The sequence below is a fragment of the Vicugna pacos genome, chromosome X, assembly GCF_048564905.1.
Source record: "Vicugna pacos chromosome X, VicPac4, whole genome shotgun sequence".
Taxonomy (NCBI): Eukaryota; Metazoa; Chordata; class Mammalia; order Artiodactyla; family Camelidae; genus Vicugna; species Vicugna pacos.
The window spans coordinates 96,127,184-96,140,797 of NC_133023.1; the positions used below are offsets into that span (position 1 = coordinate 96,127,184).

The 13,614-nt window shown below is 49.4% G+C and overlaps 1 protein-coding gene across 2 annotated transcripts; it reads left to right on the plus strand.

The window, feature by feature from the left end:
* The first annotated feature begins 1,494 nt into the window (after window positions 1–1,494).
* Window positions 1,495–12,994, plus strand: ZIC3 (Zic family member 3). 2 transcript variants are annotated; one of them, XM_006218163.3, is made up of 3 exons: window positions 1,495–3,090; window positions 4,213–4,376; window positions 5,198–6,159. In XM_006218163.3, the coding sequence occupies exons 1-3, from the start codon at window positions 2,040–2,042 to the stop codon at window positions 5,375–5,377; spliced, it is 1,395 nt and encodes a 464-aa protein (XP_006218225.1). In that variant the 5' UTR covers window positions 1,495–2,039; the 3' UTR covers window positions 5,378–6,159. The 2 variants fall into 2 exon arrangements, with proteins under 2 accessions (XP_006218225.1, XP_031527508.1); XM_031671648.2 differs by lacking the exon at window positions 5,198–6,159 and adding an exon at window positions 12,405–12,994 and having other exon boundaries at window positions 2,040–3,090.
* Window positions 12,995–13,614: the final 620 nt, after the last annotated feature.

Consider the following 13,614-nt stretch of genomic DNA (forward strand, 5'->3'; position numbering starts at 1 on the left):
CTCAAGGCTCAGACTTTGGGGCTCGGCTCTCTTCGGTATGTGACAATCACAGCCATCTCTCTCTGCCTTTTCTTTCCACTTTTACTCTCCTGCATTCTTCACAAATGTCCTGCCGGACAAAAACTGAGTGGATTTATAGCCCTGTCTGAGCCTGGTCATTACGCCCAGAAAGACCTTGTACCAGACAGGAGAGGGAGCGGTGATCCCACACACAACCCCGGAAAGTCAATCCTTAAGGACTAAGAAGTCACTACGTGCGTCTCCGGGTAGGAGTAGAATAGGGCAAAACCTTGGTAGTTCAGAGGGAAGAAAATTCCACCGCAGGATCCCCAATCCCGCCCCCCACTTTTGCATTTGAAAATGTTGAGAATTAGAAGCTGATTAGCTCCGGGGTTTTGAAAACCGATCCTGTGTGTCTAGTGAGTTTGCTATGTAGTGTGTTGTGTGCTTGTGTTGTGTACACAGGCTAAGTGTACTCGGTGCATGTTTAGTATTTGTGCTTCTGCGTGTTTGCTGTGTTTTGTGCGTGTATTTACACTATTGTCTGTTTAATTTGTTGTGTGCGTATGTTTACTGTTTTGTGTGCAGTTTGTTGTGTTACTGGGTTGTGTGAACTTAACGATTGTGTTTAGTTGTGTGCGTGTTTAGTGTGGTGTGCGCGAGTTTACTGTGTTACCTGTGTTTGCTGTGTTGTGTCTGGTGTGTCATGTGGGGGAAGGGGGTGGCGGGGACAGTGGCGAATGTAGCCACTACTTACAAACTAAAGAGTCAGTGCTTGGCTCAGACGGAAGTAAGGGAGATGGCTCTAATCGTAATCGTTTCTCCTCGTTTGGGCCTCGGCCGGCCAGCAGCAACTCGGGTAACAGACGGCAACTTGGCCAGCCTGGGTCCGGGCTCTCCTGGCCATCAGGGCCCACAGTGGCGCGTGGGGAGGACGCGGCTAATGGGCCGTGAGAACGGAACTGCTGCTCTCGCCCCAGGATCAGAGCCTTGCGGCCGCCGAGGACGGGCATTCTCGGGGTGATGAGGCGGTGGGGGCCCAAGCGGGGCTGGATGTCCAGCGCCGCGCCGACGGTGGGAACGATTCTTGCGGGGCAGAGTTCATTTGGCCAAAGCGGGTAAAGCGCGCGCGTCGCGAGGGGTGCTTGCACGCTTCGGGCCGGAGGGAAGCCGGGGAGACGCCCGGCTCCGCCCCGCCGGTCGCCGGCTCGAGCCTGGCTCCAGTTCCCGAGCGCAGCGCCAGCCCCGCGGAGCCCACTCGCGGACGCCCGGCCGCCGCCGCCTCACCTGCCAGGGGCCCGGCCACGGCCCAATCAGCGGCGGTCGCTCGGCCGCGGCTGCCATGTTCTCCGCTCCGCGCTGCCAATCAGTGCGGCAACGGCCAATGGGCTGCGGGGCCGGGGGTCAGGTGACCGCGGGCCAGCTGGCTCCCCATTGGCGCGCGCCGCGCGGCCTCCCGCTTGGTTTATGTGAGAGGAGTGAGTGATTGACTTTATCAGTCCAAGGACATTACTCTGGAGGCGAGGAGGCTGGGACTGGCGTGGCGAGCGGCGAGGACCGAGCCTGCCTCCTGCCCGCCGGCCGCGAGCCGGCTCTGCTCCTCAGCGCAGTCTAGCCGGGAGGCCCGTGCCGAGGGAGCCTCCTGGCCCCGCGGTTCTGCGCTCTCGGGGAGAGGAGGGGTGCCCGGGACAGGATTGGCAAACTCCGCCCTCCACTTATTATTTTGCTTATTTTTCTTTGTGCGCGCCTGTTAGTTTGTTAAACCAGATCTAGTCCCAGAGTCTTTTCTCCTCCCTTCTCCCCCCTCCTTCTCCCCCCTCCTCCCCCTTCCAGGTCCTTCTACTTCCCCTCCTCCTTCCTATCCCTCTGCAGGAGACTCTCGCAGCGACGGAAAGTTGCAGCCCCTGGTACCGCCTTGGGGGTCTCCCGACAGTGTCCAACCGCCGCCACCCCTCTCCGACTACGACACTTCGGAGATCTCCTTCGCCCGCACTCTCGCTCATTTCAGCCGGATCGCTGGTGCCCAGAACACCCCACCCATGACGATGCTCCTGGACGGAGGCCCGCAGTTCCCTGGGCTGGGAGTGGGTAGCTTCGGCGCGCCGCGCCACCACGAGATGCCCAACCGCGAGCCGGCAGGCATGGGGCTGAATCCCTTCGGGGACTCGCCCCACGCCGCCGCCGCCGCCGCCGCCTTCAAGCTGAGTCCCGCCGCGGCGCACGATCTATCTTCGGGCCAGAGCTCGGCGTTCACGCCACAGGGTTCGGGTTACGCCAACGCCCTGGGCCATCATCACCACCACCACCACCACCATCACCACGCCGGCCAGGTGCCCAGCTACGGCGGTGCCGCCTCTGCCGCCTTCAACTCCACGCGCGACTTTCTGTTCCGCCAGCGTGGCTCCGGGCTCGGCGAGGCGGCCTCGGGTGGCGGGCAGCACGGGCTCTTCGCCAGCTCGGCGAGCAGCCTGCACGCTCCAGCTGGTATTCCTGAGCCCCCCGGCTACCTGCTTTTCCCCGGGCTGCACGAGCAAGGTGCCGGACACCCGTCGCCCACAGGGCACGTGGACAACAACCAGGTCCACTTGGGGCTGCGCGGAGAGCTGTTCGGCCGCGCCGACCCGTATCGCCCAGTGGCCAGTCCGCGCACGGACCCCTACACGGCCGGCGCGCAGTTCCCCAACTACAGCCCCATGAACATGAACATGGGCGTGAACGTGGCGGCCCACCACGGGCCTGGCGCCTTCTTCCGTTATATGCGTCAGCCCATCAAACAGGAGCTGTCGTGCAAGTGGATCGACGAGGCTCAGCTGAGCCGGCCCAAGAAAAGCTGCGACCGGACCTTCAGCACCATGCACGAGTTGGTGACACATGTCACCATGGAGCATGTGGGGGGCCCGGAGCAGAACAACCACGTCTGCTACTGGGAGGAGTGCCCCCGCGAGGGCAAGTCCTTCAAGGCGAAGTACAAACTGGTCAATCACATTCGGGTGCACACGGGCGAGAAGCCCTTCCCGTGCCCCTTCCCGGGCTGCGGGAAGATCTTTGCCCGCTCCGAGAACCTCAAGATCCACAAGAGGACCCACACAGGTAAGGGGGAAGGCGGGCGGGCGCGGGATTCGCCGCGGCACCGCGCCACGAAGTCGACTTTTTCAGCGCGAGGCAGAGAGTGTTGGCGGCCAAAGAGAGGGGCGGCGCCCCTCCAGGGCTGTTCGAAAAAGTAGCGCTGTCAGTGTCCCTCCACCTCTCGCCCTCCCCGCCCCGCGGCGCTTTTGCCCAGTTCTAACTTCCCGGGCAGACGGCTCTGCGGTCTCAGAAACTAATTGGAATCTTCTCGCGCCCAGGAACCAACTGGCGCCGCCTCTTTTTGTCTCTTTCTGGGTTACTGTGAAGGGACTCCGAACGTGTGGAGAGGAATTGCTTACAAGCGACTTCGCTCTCGGCACACATTCGGGGAGGCAACCATAGAAATGCTAATGAAAATAACTTTCGGTTACTTCCGCTCTTTTTTACCCTTGATTGGCACATCTCCTAATTAAATGACTGATACTTTTGTCAAACTATTTTTATTTGGAGTTCCAGGTTCAATTCAGTCCTCCGGGAGGAAAGCTAAAGTAGGAAAGGCACCACAGTTTCGTGGCTTGTTCAGAACATCTTGTAAAACTGTCTGGAGCCCCTGGATTTATATAGTTTTCTCTTTTCGAACGCTAAGTACGCAGACCCAAGCGTTTTAACACGGGGCTTAGCAAAAACCGCTGCATTTGAAAGAGGCAAATTAAAAGGTACAAAGGAGGAACTAAAAGGGATTGTCCCGTTCCCAGTCCATTGTCCCGCCCGGCCTTGGTTACAACGCCGATGTATCCGCGGAACGTGGCCGCGCGTTGGAAGCCCTGGGCCGGGTAGGTTGGTACCACAACTTACGGGAAACTTTGGAGGAGCCATGGGCTTACGCATTCTGCGCGAGAACAAAGGGACTGGCAAGTTCTGGGCCGGCCCTGCCCTACCCCCGCCCCCGACCACCACTCCCCACCCCAGCAGGCTCAACCAGCCCTCTCCATTTTTCCTCCAGGGGAAAAGAGATGCCGCAGCCGCCCCCAGTCGGCGCTCCCTCTCCGGGAAGACCGCCGGGCGCTCTGCCTCCCGCTGCTCGGCCCGAGGAAGCTCCCGGGTTCTGACCATATTTCCCCCCCTTTGCGTTTCTGCCTTTTGCAGGTGAGAAACCATTCAAATGTGAATTTGAAGGCTGTGACAGACGTTTTGCCAACAGCAGCGACCGCAAGAAGCACATGCATGTGCACACCTCGGACAAGCCCTATATCTGCAAAGTGTGCGACAAGTCCTACACGCACCCGAGCTCCCTGCGCAAGCACATGAAGGTAATTACCTCTTTATTAGCGGTCGGCGGTTTATAAACACTCGGCCCGACAGCGGGCTGCGGAACGGAAGCGCCCGCGCTGCCAACCCCGTATCCTCCACGTTAAATCCGATTTGCTCCAGCGGTGACACCTTGAACCCATTTCGGGGACCCAGAGGGGGGGCGGGGGAGAGCTCAGTGGGGAGGAGGAGGGAGCAGAGGGAACAGTCGGTTGTTTACTGGGAAGCTCTAACCGAGCTCGCCAGGGCTTGGAGGTTGCAGTGGCCGCCTCTTGCCGGCTCAGCCCGCGGTGAGAGCCGAGAGCGCCCGCGCCGTACCCGGGGGTGGGTGGTTCATTGGCTCTTCGGCTTCCGATAAAACAATAGGGCCGAGGAGCGCGGTGCGATTCCCACGCATTTGTCTGAGCCCTCGCAGCGTCTAGGGCGCCCGTGCCACCTTTCTCTGTACCTGCTTTCCCAAGCCAAAGCGGGCTTGGCGAAACCTGGGCCCGGCGAGTATTTTATAGGGCCCCAAAGACTAAGTGCTTACCCTGCTCCATCCGCGGAGAAAGCCTTTTTGAAGGGGCATTAATAAACCAGAGTGCTTTATTCCTTTTCCGTAATGCCAATCTTAGGACTCAAACTGTTTTGGCGAACATCTTCGGGTTTTCTAGACCTCGGTAATGTGGAAATTAAAAACACAAAACCAGAATCAGCAGCATTTCTCTTTTAAGTGGGTCACTGGGCGGTCTTGCTCTTAAAGTGCTTGAATTCTGCTCTTGTTTTTGCTTGCACAATGCCAGTTGGAATTATATTCATTATAATATATACATGTTAATTTTAGGTTCATGAATCTCAAGGGTCAGATTCCTCCCCTGCTGCCAGTTCAGGCTATGAATCTTCCACTCCACCCGCTATAGCTTCTGCAAACAGTAAAGATACCACTAAAACCCCTTCTGCAGTTCAAACTAGCACCAGCCACAACCCTGGACTTCCTCCCAATTTTAACGAATGGTACGTCTGAGGACAAACACAAACACAAACCCTGTAAACCATAGAATGGACCAAATGCATTTTAAAAAGAAAACTGAGACCAATCAGATGGAAATGGAGTTTTAAGGCAAGAGGCCATATATAGGGCTACATCCTGTTAATTGCAATTGTCCAGGAAGGTTTTTTTTGGGGCAAGATCCAAAAGTAGACATGCCCTTTTCTCAGGATTAGAAAATATGTTTTGGCGTTTGAAGGATTAAAAAAAAATCTTTTCACTGCTTTTTCCTCCCCTTTCTCTTGCTCTCTGCTCACCCCATCCCTAAACGCCTTCAGCTCATTTTAACTCATCCTGTTTCTTTAGAGGAAGTTATAGAAGGCTTGGTGGTGGTGGTGATGTTAAAACTGATGGAAAATCTTCGCCTTAGTGGTGATTGTTTAAACTCTCACAGTCTTAAACCGTGCCAAAGTCCTGTTATGTCTTGAACTTTTCCTCAAAGCATTACACTTGTGAATGTATTTTTGTCTAATGGGGTTGAAACTGTTGTTCAGTATTTTTTCAGGCTGAGGATGTGATGTTACTCTACACAAGATTGTGACGTTTAGTATACAGTTGCCTTTTGTAATAACTTTTTTTTGTAAATACATATCCATTGATGCCATATTTATCGTTTGTAATTTAATTATTGCTACAAGTGCCGGGAACTGAACAATATTTATGGATAAATGTTTTCTAACAAAATTCTGTACAGCTTTTGATTATAACCGCTTTAGCATTAAATTTTATTGTTTTGAAAGAACACAATTTACAATTTTTGAACCACTGACTCCTTTCTCTTGTTTTGTAACAGCCTCCTACAAAGAGGAGACGTGAGCAAATGAATCTTGTTTGTTGGTATTTATAACTCACTCAGATCCCTTTTTTAATTGTTAAATTATTTTTCTATTGCAGTATAGATTCCTTACAGTGTCAGTTTCCATCTGGGAAGACTCTCCTTTCTTTATCTCTAGCTCAGATGGTTGTTTAACTGCGAGTTTAAATGTGTTTGTCCTGGATTTTCAGCATGCAAATCAGATATTACTGACCAATTCAGTTAGTGGCCATGACATCTCAATCTTGTACTTCAAAGACTGAGAAGCTGGATTTAATCATCCCTGCCCTACATATATAAACATAAGGTAACCTAATGAGTTTTATGTCCCTTAGTTTTTTTTTTTATTACCTTACATAAAAATGAACATTGCGGCAGGATGCATGTCTGTCTATTCTATCGAAAGATCACCCATATACCTATATATGTTTGTATCTATGACTTATCTAATCTGCCTATCAAATCTATCTAGCTATCTATATATTTTCAAAAGTAAGCATATGTCTGAAAGAGTGGTGATGAGTAAGGCCAGTTGAGCCATGCTTACTTATGATTAAAGTGCTTCTTAAAAGAACCATAGTCCATTTACAATTTTGGAAGGCAAAGGCTGATTTGTTTTGCTGTATATAGTTCAATTCGTAATTATCACAATTATTCATAACATTTTTATAGTGGTGTAATAACTGCAGCGGTTCTGAAATGATATGGAAAGAAAAACATTTGCAAAATATGTATTTTTAAAGTTCATGGTTTGTAGGCAAAGATGTTAAGAGCATTGTTTCCATTAAAATCAATAACAATGAAAAATGGTTGTTTGCTTTGTGATAAAATATTAACAATCCATTTAATCTTCAGCGAAGCAACTCATTTGGACAAACAGTTCTTTTACAGTTGTTATATGAAAAAGAAACTGATTACTATTTTGGGGGGTTGGAGTGGGTAGAGTATTGAGACTTTCTTTTTTTTTACTAATTTAGGGTGCTGTTTAATATTGAGAGCCCAATCTCTGCATGAATAACCAACTTGCAAATCAGCAAATAGAATGGTGGAGATAAGGAATTGTAAAGAATTTAGAAATGTAATGAAATAGGCTTAAGTATTCCTTCTTTAGAAGGGGTAATGCTCTAGGTTTTTTGGTGGCAGTCAGTTTGGTATTATACATAATCATTTTGAATTCTAGAATTTTGTTTATGTTCTTTTTGAAGAAATAAAGTCTTGGCACATCTATTTATGTTATAACATTTTTGTATTTGGTGCCTGATTTTTTCCATGTTCAAATAAATCAACCTTAAATTGAAATGCTCAGAGAACTTCTGATGATTAAAAGAAACTTTGATTTCTTGGATACAGTTGAAGCAGTCTAAGTTACCTACTGATCTTTGTCAACAGACAATTAATTATTGACAGTTTCTAACTGCAAATTGCTTTGGATGCGATTTTTTTTTTATTGTTTGTGGAGAATGGGGGTTATTGCACTTTCTTCTACCGATAGACAAGGCAAGGGGCCTGAATGCCATGAACCAGTTGGGATGACTTCACAAGTGATGAGCAGGTAACCTGGCCAGTCTACCATTCCTACCCCAGACATTCCAGTCTTGACCTTGACGTTGAGGGTGCTGGACCAGATTCGTATTTCAGGATTTTTCCTTCACTTCAAACCAGAGACCATTTAAAATGTTCAGCAAGTTTTCAGAAACTGTGTATTCATAAGATTGGCTCTAAATGTGTTCCAACCAAAATCTAAATAATGTTTTTCTTCTGAAATATGCATTGAACTTCCAGTTTACTGTTTTCTCCATGAATTCCCTTTCCACTCCCAATTTAACCTTAAATGGGAGTAGAGGGATGGGTTGATTGCAAGATTATTTCAGAAAACTTGCTTCTCTCATCACCTCCCAATTAAATAGATTAAATATTTTTGGAGACATAGAGTTTGATCTTTCCTTAGTAGGCTTGAAATTATTCTACCATAAAATTTTACAGTATTGTGTCCTAAGAGTGGAAGATGCCCATTAACAAAGAATACCAACATTAAGATAATGTAAAAGCTTTTTGCCCCTCTACATGATTTCCTCTAATCTGGGTGTAGTATCATATTTCTCAGTCTATGCCCTCTGCCCTTGTCGTTTGTTGCAAAGAAAAGTTTTAGTAGAAAACTTTTCTCACATTTTTTTCCCCATAGTCTGACTCTGGGAACGCACACTTACATTCCTGAATTTTCAGTAAATACCTTAAAGAATAAGGCTCTCCCTCTCCCAACAAAAAACTTTGCAACCTTAAAGATAGATCAGCTGGAAACCATGAATGTCAGCTGGATTCTTAGTGATCTACCTGTTATTCACTTCTTGCACCTGGTAAGACTTTTGTTAAAAGTCCATTATCTTTTCCAAAATGGGTAGTTTAAAGATTTCCACTGTTGGGTGGGAAAAGGGGAGATGTCTGTTTCAACGCAGACAGAAGTCTGGACTTCATCCAGTTTGGAAGGTTAAAGATCAGCGTCCGGGCTAAAGCAGGGCAGTCGGTCTTAGCTACTGCAAAGGTTGGAGAGCTAGCAGGGACCGCCTCCGCTCACAAAGCCTCCCAGGAAAGTTGTGTTCAGGACTTCCTCGCCCCTCCCCCCTTCTCGCCGCCGGCTGTCTCCTTGCCTCGTCGCCCCGGGCTCCCTCTCCTCCCCCTATAACCATCTCCACCCCTCCAAACGAAGGAAGTCTAGCCCTTAAGTTTCTGAAAGACTCTCCACCGGCTTGTCCATCCTCTGAAGCGCGGGATCTCCGCCTGGCAGCTAGGCTGGTTTTCTCTCGGGCTGTCTGACCCTCGAGACCACTAGCTGGGCTTTGCCCCAGGACGAGGCCAGGCGTTGCCGGAAGTCAGGGCTCGGGCTCGGGGTTCTCAGGCCCCTCATCGGGGTGTCCAGGGTACCTGTCCACACACCAAGTTCTTGAAAGGCACGATCGAAGCTGGGGCCGGGGGGGGAGGGGACCTGATTTCCTAGGGTCAATTCTCTCGCGGTCTCGGCCCGCTGACCCTTTGACCTCCACCTACAGGGCCCTTGGCGGCCGTAAGCCGGCGGTCGCCCGGGCTCCGAGGACGCTTCGCGCCCCATCGCCTCTCGGCCTCATTAGGCCCGCGGGGCTGTAAAGCAGGAATCAGCCGCTGCCTAATCCGGACCTGGGGTCAATACGAGCCCAAACAATGGTGAGCTCCGAAGGCCACAGCGCAGCGCTGGCCGCAAACTTTGTGTTCCATTCATTTTCTTAAGGCGGTGGCGGCGGTGGGGGTGGGGGAAGGAGGGAGGTACTCGAACGCCCGAAGGCCGATCCCGGCCCCCGGAGCTCTTTAAGCGAGCATCCTCGCGCTCAGCACTCCCTATCTCTTCGCCGCGCCAGGGTTTGGAGGGGGTGGCGAGGCCCAGGGCCTGGTTGGCGGTCCGCGCGAGGGCCCAGGGGCCGGTCCAGAGGGGGCCGCCTCTGAGCCAAGAACAGACTTTGAAGTGGGTTTTTAGCGCGCACGTGTGAGAGCCGCGCCGGGCCGAGCGGGGACCCGCTGGGAGGAAAGAGTAAGCTCCGGCCCGGGCCCCAACCCCTCCCCCGCTCCCCGTCGCTCCGGCCTTTTCAAGCCGCGGCCGGGGCCTTGCCGGCCTCCCCCTCCGCCCCCACGCCCGCGCCGCGCGCAGGCGCACAGCCCGCAGCCGTCGAGTCGGATTTTGCGGCGAGGGGGCAGCGGGGGAGAGTTGAAAGCGGTTTTGCGGCGCGGCGGCCTCGGCCGAGCGGGAGCGGGGCGGAGGGGAGGACTGTGGGGAAGGGGGGCTGGTTTTGGGGCGGCTCTCAGGTCGGGAACATGGCGGCCGGATGCGAACCCCCGCAGAGCGCAGCAAAGCGCTGACTGCGGGCTGCCGAACTGTTGTGTGGTTTCAACTCCCTTGTTATTCCTCAGCTCCGAGCGCCTCGCGGGGGAATGTAGGTCGTGGGGGCCGAGCGCAAAATCGTTAAAAAAAAAAAAAAGACGGGAGCGAAGAAGTTCTTCCAGGGCATCCCGGGCGTGGGAAGTTGGCGAGCTTTCTGAGGGGTGGGGGTCCCGGGCGGGGGCTTGGACCTGAAACCCACCAGAGGCCGCCCCGCCCCCTAGTCCCGACTTAAATCGTTTCCCCTGCGCCCTTTGGGGTGGGGATACCATTTTGAGCTTCGTGCCCGGGTCGGGATGCCACAGCACCTTCGAGTCTCGAAAAATGCCAAGGAGTGGACACTTGTCTTCCAGGACAATGGCTGGGCCCACGAGCGGATCACATAGGCACCGTTTCCAAATAAAATGCACTGGCTTAGCAACACGGATATGCCATTGCGAGTCGGACCCTACACGTTCTTAGGCCCCGTTTTCTGTATATCTCATTTAAACGTGGGCCTATGAAAAATGGCAGTCTGTGCGCTTTTGTGTGTGCTCTAACAGCTGGTGGTCTTATGGGAAAAGAAAAAAAAAGGCCACAATCCCGAAAACTTTCAGCTTTTGCTTAACTGCCTTAATGCTGGTGTGTGAAAGAACCCCCTGGTAGCTCTGGGATCTCGAGTACGTGTTTTCTCTGCAGAAAAATGCTGCAGATTCGCCTTTAGATGTCTTTCGTTAGGAAAAAACAATGTAGGTTTTTTTTTGTTTTGTTTTAATGTGTAGTTATTGACCCTCCTCTAGGAGAATAAGCGGCAAGAATTCTTTCAGGTTTCTTCTTCGTGGAAGCCAACGGCTGAACGAAAAGAGCCTTCTGGGGAAGCCCACTGTCGAACATTCAGGCTCCCGAAGGTGTGGGGCAGTTCCCGTGGGCCACCTTGGGAAGGGCCCCAGGTGGGTGGGCAGGTCATTAGCAAAGCCAGCCCAGATCTGGGGGGAACTCTGCAAAACAGTGCCTTTATCTGCAGAGAACAATTGATGGGGTTGTCTTTCCTCCTTTTCAGTGCACAAAGAAGACGGCTTTGGAGCAAGAATTTGGAATATGCATTTAAGTTGTCGTGCTTTGCATTGGAAACCCCTGGGCAATTAAAATAAATGCCTTGTAGTATTTTCTGTCCTTTTCTTATGTGTGGTTCCTGCAAGTCAAAGGGGCTGGAGTCTCTTCTGCAGTTTGAAAACTTGTTTTGAAATTACCACCAAACAGATTTTTACCCCCCTTGGGTGAAGTTTCCTTCCAGGGCTCAGCCACTTCACTCCACCCCCTCACTGGAATAGAGTATTGACATCTTTGAGAGATCAAAGGAAGTAGATGGTGCTTGCTGTATACTTTATTTTTTCATGCTGTTGTTTGAACCCTGGGGTTTGAACTTTTCCCTGGTTAAATCTCTTGGTAGCAAAAGTGTGGAAAATGAAAAGTTCATTAACTTGAAAAATCTTTAGCCAATGGGTAGGCAGTTTATCTCTTTGAGAACTGCAGAGCCCACGTTGTCTCTAAGTAGACTTTAAAATCAAGCTAAAGATGCACTGGTGAACTATGTCCCCTGGATACCTGCGGTGTTCTTTGGGTCATTTGATATGTCAAGACTGTGGTTGATTTTCATTGGAGTTATGTGAATGGAATTTCTGTAAAACTGGACGAATGAAAAATTGGTAGAACTCTTATATTTGTTTGAATGACAACTCTAAAGAGCACTTCTTTTCCCACTGAGGTTTGGTTTCTACCATAACTATTGAAATTTACAGCTTGAAAAACACTAAGTTTGCAAGAAGCATTTAAAAGGGGGGTGTTCAGAGGACTTGGACTAATAGGAACTAACAGAGGAGCAAAACTTCTTTGAATAAGATTTCTGTTTCAAAAAATCTGCTAAAGCTAAAGAAAATATGTTTCTTTAAAAATCGTTAACAGCAAACAATTTTGTGTATTTTTAATGTGATAACAGTTCAAACTGTTTACTAATCTGAGGAGTAGAGAAATGTGAGCTCTATAGTAACTATAATAATAGCCTTCACCAGATGGCAAGTTTATAGTGTTTGTTCTCTACTGGGATGTGTGTTGTCTAATGTGTTTTATTAAAAGACAACCCATGTAAAAGGCCATTTGAACATAAGGTGTTAAAAATAAAAGATTTCATCGTGTTTTATTATAAACTAGCATTTAAAATAACATATCCAGTAACATTTTATGAAATTTTTATGAGAGTCGATGTAGCCTGCTTTGACCTATCTGCAGTTCATTTTTTGTTTTTTTGCCAGTGTTGTCCTGCTTGGTATCCGGGACAGTCTCTAATTCCTGACGAAGAACTTGATACTGACGTTGGTATGCAGCAGCCAGCCCTCCATAACACTACCTATCCAAAATGCAGGGTTAATGCCGAACCTACTGTGCAAGAAATGATTTACTGATGAGGTTTCAAAGAAAACCACATCAATTTGGATGTCTGTTACCTTGAAGTGATCATTTTAAGAGTAGTAGCTTCTTCCCTAGGTATAAAAAGACTATTTTCTTCTTTTGGTGTATTTCATTCTGTGTTGAGCAATCATTTGTGAAATGAAAAAGCAACAAAGCACCCCCCACGTCCCCCTCCCTACCAATTTAGGATCGTAAATGGGAAGATGGAGGTGAAGACTGGCCTAATTCATAACCCAGAGTGTATTATCTCATGCATTGTGTTGACCTTGTTGAAAATCTTTTTCAAATATGTGCATTCCACATGTAGAACTCAAGTGTTTAAAACTAGAACTATAAATACTTGTTTTGTTAATTTCATATGTTTGTGTTCAAAAAGCGATTCCCAGGATCTCTGCAATTGTTGCTTGACTTAAATAAAACCATTTAAATTATTTTTTTGTGATTATTGTTTTATTACAGTGGCAACTATAGCCCTTAAATAACCTTGATTAACCTGTTGAATTGGGACAGTTTATATTCTGTTCACATGTTTCATGATATAGCTTGGCTTTCACTGAGCAATAAACTTGGGAAAAAAAAACAACCGACTGAACAAGCCCCAGCCAACTGTTTTGAGCTAACATTGTGTTCCAGGAGGGACTCAGGGCCAGGTGCTGGGGAGGTCAGGGGAAGAATTCAGAGGCAAGGATTGATTGGGTTGGTTAGAAGGAAGGAATGGAGGTAGGAGAGTTTGGAGAAAAAAGCATTTGAACACCACTTTTGGGTGAGAAGGAGAGGGAAAGACAAAGCTGAAAATAACCTTAAAGGAGAAAGGAGGGTCTCTGGAGAGGGGACGCTGCAGCATAGCACATTACATGTATATTATTCAGGAACCTCAAAGTGGTTCTTGGGGCAGACAACTTGTCAGCCATTGATTAGAACACTTATAGAATCATGGAATATAGGTGTTATTAAAGCCCAAGTTGTTGTTAATTAACTAGTGTTAGAGAAGATGAAGACACTTCAGAGAAATTCTTCGAACTCCAGATACTTGATTTCTCATTTTAAATTTAA

Excerpts from the sequence above, each read along its gene's own strand:
- ZIC3 (XM_006218163.3), top strand. The coding sequence starts at position 2,040 with ATGACGATGCTCCTGGACGGAGGCCCGCAGTTCCCTGGGCTGGGAGTG. Across the intron at positions 3,091-4,212 it reads CCACAAGAGGACCCACACAG|GTGAGAAACCATTCAAATGT; the intron begins GTAAGGGGGAAG and ends TGCCTTTTGCAG. Across the intron at positions 4,377-5,197 it reads CCCTGCGCAAGCACATGAAG|GTTCATGAATCTCAAGGGTC; the intron begins GTAATTACCTCT and ends TGTTAATTTTAG.